Source organism: Hypomesus nipponensis, chromosome 25 (genome assembly GCF_054491055.1).
Source record: "Hypomesus nipponensis isolate SF chromosome 25, ASM5449105v1, whole genome shotgun sequence".
In the NCBI taxonomy this organism is placed as follows: Eukaryota; Metazoa; Chordata; class Actinopteri; order Osmeriformes; family Osmeridae; genus Hypomesus; species Hypomesus nipponensis.
The window spans coordinates 3,315,001-3,317,500 of NC_140385.1; the positions used below are offsets into that span (position 1 = coordinate 3,315,001).

The following is a 2,500-nucleotide window of genomic DNA, read 5'->3' on the forward strand; positions in this document are numbered from 1 at the left end:
CTCCCCCAGTCTCCCCTGGACTCGCTCGGCCCCTCCTCCTCCACCTCCCTGGGGTTGATGGACCACTCCTCCACCCTCCTCTGCTCCTCCTCTCCCTCCTCGTCTTGGAACGGACCCCCCGGCTCCACCTTCTCCCCTGGCGCCTGGAACGAGGCCTACAGCTACGCAGGAGAGGAAAGAGGAAGAGGAAACGCCGGGGGGTCTCAGAGGCAGCAGGGGACTCTGGGAAATGTAGTCGGGACGGGCGAAGGAGGCAGGCAGCCGAGTTCCCAATCGTACTCCGGCTCGTTCACGTCCGAAACGTCCTCCGTCCACCTGAGAGGCGGGGCCGGCGTAACCATGGCGATGATGATGGGCATCGGGAGGAGGAGCGAGACCGAGGGCGCCGTGGCGACCGGCCCGGGGTCGGGGGAGGTTCGACGGGAGAGGTCGGCACGTTCCATCGCCGCGGCCAACGCCTTCAAGTTCCGGGAACGTTCTCTCTCCACCCCGACGGACTCCGAGTCCTTCTGCTCCGCCGACAACGTCAGCGGGATCTCCGCGGTGACCGGTAACGGGACCGCAACCGGCAACGGAAGCGTGATGCTGGTGACGGACCACCGGCACCTCCACCACCTCCTCCACCCAGACCGGGGGGAGAGCTACGCCCTCCTCTACCCCAGTGGGAGCTCCGAAGACGGCACGAGCGTCGACAACCTCTCGGTCACCGGGGTGGACTTCACCGGCTCAGAGGGACGCCTTCGGCTCCGCTCCCGGTCCATCTCGCTGAAGAAGCCCAAGCGGAAGCCGCCGCCGCCGGTACGGAGCGTGTCGCTCATGAAAAACCTGAGCGACGGCGACCGGCGTCGGGTGGCGTCGGAGGAGAGACTGTACCGGGACGGCCGGCCCAAGAGCCTCCACATCCCTCGGGGAGAGCACCTCCAGGACTTCCAGCCCGATTTCCTCCTTCCAGTCTCCGCTGGACCCAAACCCCAGCTGGAGGCGCCCCATCTGGGCCACGGTGGGCTGGAGCACCCCCCTACCCTGGAAGTCCAGGGCCCGGACAGGGAATCGGAGCTCAGTTTCTCCGAGCACTGGCAGCTGGGGGAGTGGAAGTCCAACGACCCCTACAGGTCGTTGTCGGGGTCGAGCACGGCAACGGGTACCACGGTGATCGAGTGCATGAAGGTGAGGGGGAGTTCCGAGTCGCTCCTCGACTCCCCCGCCACCTCCCGCGCCACCTCCCCCTCCCAGCTCTCCATCGAGGCCGAGGCCAAAGCTTCCTCCCCTTTCCGTCCCCCGGGGTTGCTGTCGCCATCCAGCGGCTACTCCAGCCAATCAGAGACGCCCACGCCCACTGTCCCCACCAGTCAGATGGCGGGAACCCCCACTTGCCCCGCCTCCACGCCGGGGTGTAAGATGCGTCCCAAAATCCCGGAGAGGAAGTCGTCGCTCCCGGCGACCTCGCCCAGGGACCCGGCTGCCCGTTCCCGGCTGTCCTTCGAGATGCCGGGAAACGCCCACCTGGAGCTGTCGTCCCTCAAGCCCAAACAGAAAGCCGGCCGGCGCCACTCCGACACGTCTGCCGCCTCCAAGCCTGGCAAGGTCGCCCCTCCCCCCGCCGCCGCCGCCACCGCCGCCACCGCCTCGTCCTCGGCGCTGCCCGTGGTTTCCCAGATCGAGCTCCGGAACATCCGCCTGCGTTCCGTCTCGCGCTCCGACCCGGAGGACTTCCCGGACGGCGCCTCGGACACCATTGAGGAGGAGCAGGGTCGCGACCTCAGCCCGCCCCCCGTCGCTCCCAAGACCAAGCCCCCCGTGGCCGTCAAGCCCCCTCTGCCCAAACGGCCCGTCAACCTCCTGTTCAAGGCCCCCTCCCCCTCCTCCTCCCCCGTCACCCCCGACTCCCCCCCTGCCTCCCCCGTAGACCGCCCCACACCCGTAGGGAACATCTACAAGGTCATGAGGAGGCCCAAGCCCAAACGGCCCCCCGCTCAGACTCCCCCAAGCCCCTCCGAACTCACCCCCCAGTCCTCCTACGACTCCCCCTTCCTCACCCACACCCAGTCCCTCTACGACCTCCCTCCTCTACCGGACCCCCAGCCCCTCCTGGAGGACCCCACCCTCGAGCCAGAGTTCGACCCAGACACGAAGCTTCGTCTTGGGCCTGAGGACGGAGGCTCGCTCCCTTCCCCCTGCAGCCAGGAAAACCAGGAGCTCCAGGACAAGAGTAAGACTCTGCCGTCCAGGATGACCATCTCCTGTCTGGCCGAGTTGGAGAAGAAGAAAACCAAGGTAAGGACAATTTCCTGATGCATCACTTCCTGTTTGGCTTCAACTTCCTGTTACATCCACTTACCTGTTGCATCTCTTCCAACAAGAATCCATTTCCTGCATGTTTCTGTTAACATGTCAGAAAACAATGGAGATTCATAGAAGGAGAAAGAAAATGATAGAGACATGTAAAGAGATCTAGACCAAACTCCCCTGGACATGAGCAGATATATTTAGAGCGAGATAG

The 2,500-nt window shown here is 65.0% G+C and overlaps 1 protein-coding gene across 1 annotated transcript in view; it reads left to right on the forward strand.

Moving 5' to 3' along the window:
- nhsl2 (NHS-like 2) overlaps positions 1 to 2,500 on the forward strand; it is a 22,952-nt gene that overhangs the window by 16,046 nt on the left and 4,406 nt on the right. The window contains exon 6 of the mRNA XM_084692074.1: positions 1 to 2,274. This exon is cut by the window's left edge and continues 28 nt beyond it. Coding sequence (XP_084548200.1) covers positions 1 to 2,274 — 2,274 coding nt within the window. The remainder of the gene's footprint in view (positions 2,275 to 2,500) is intronic.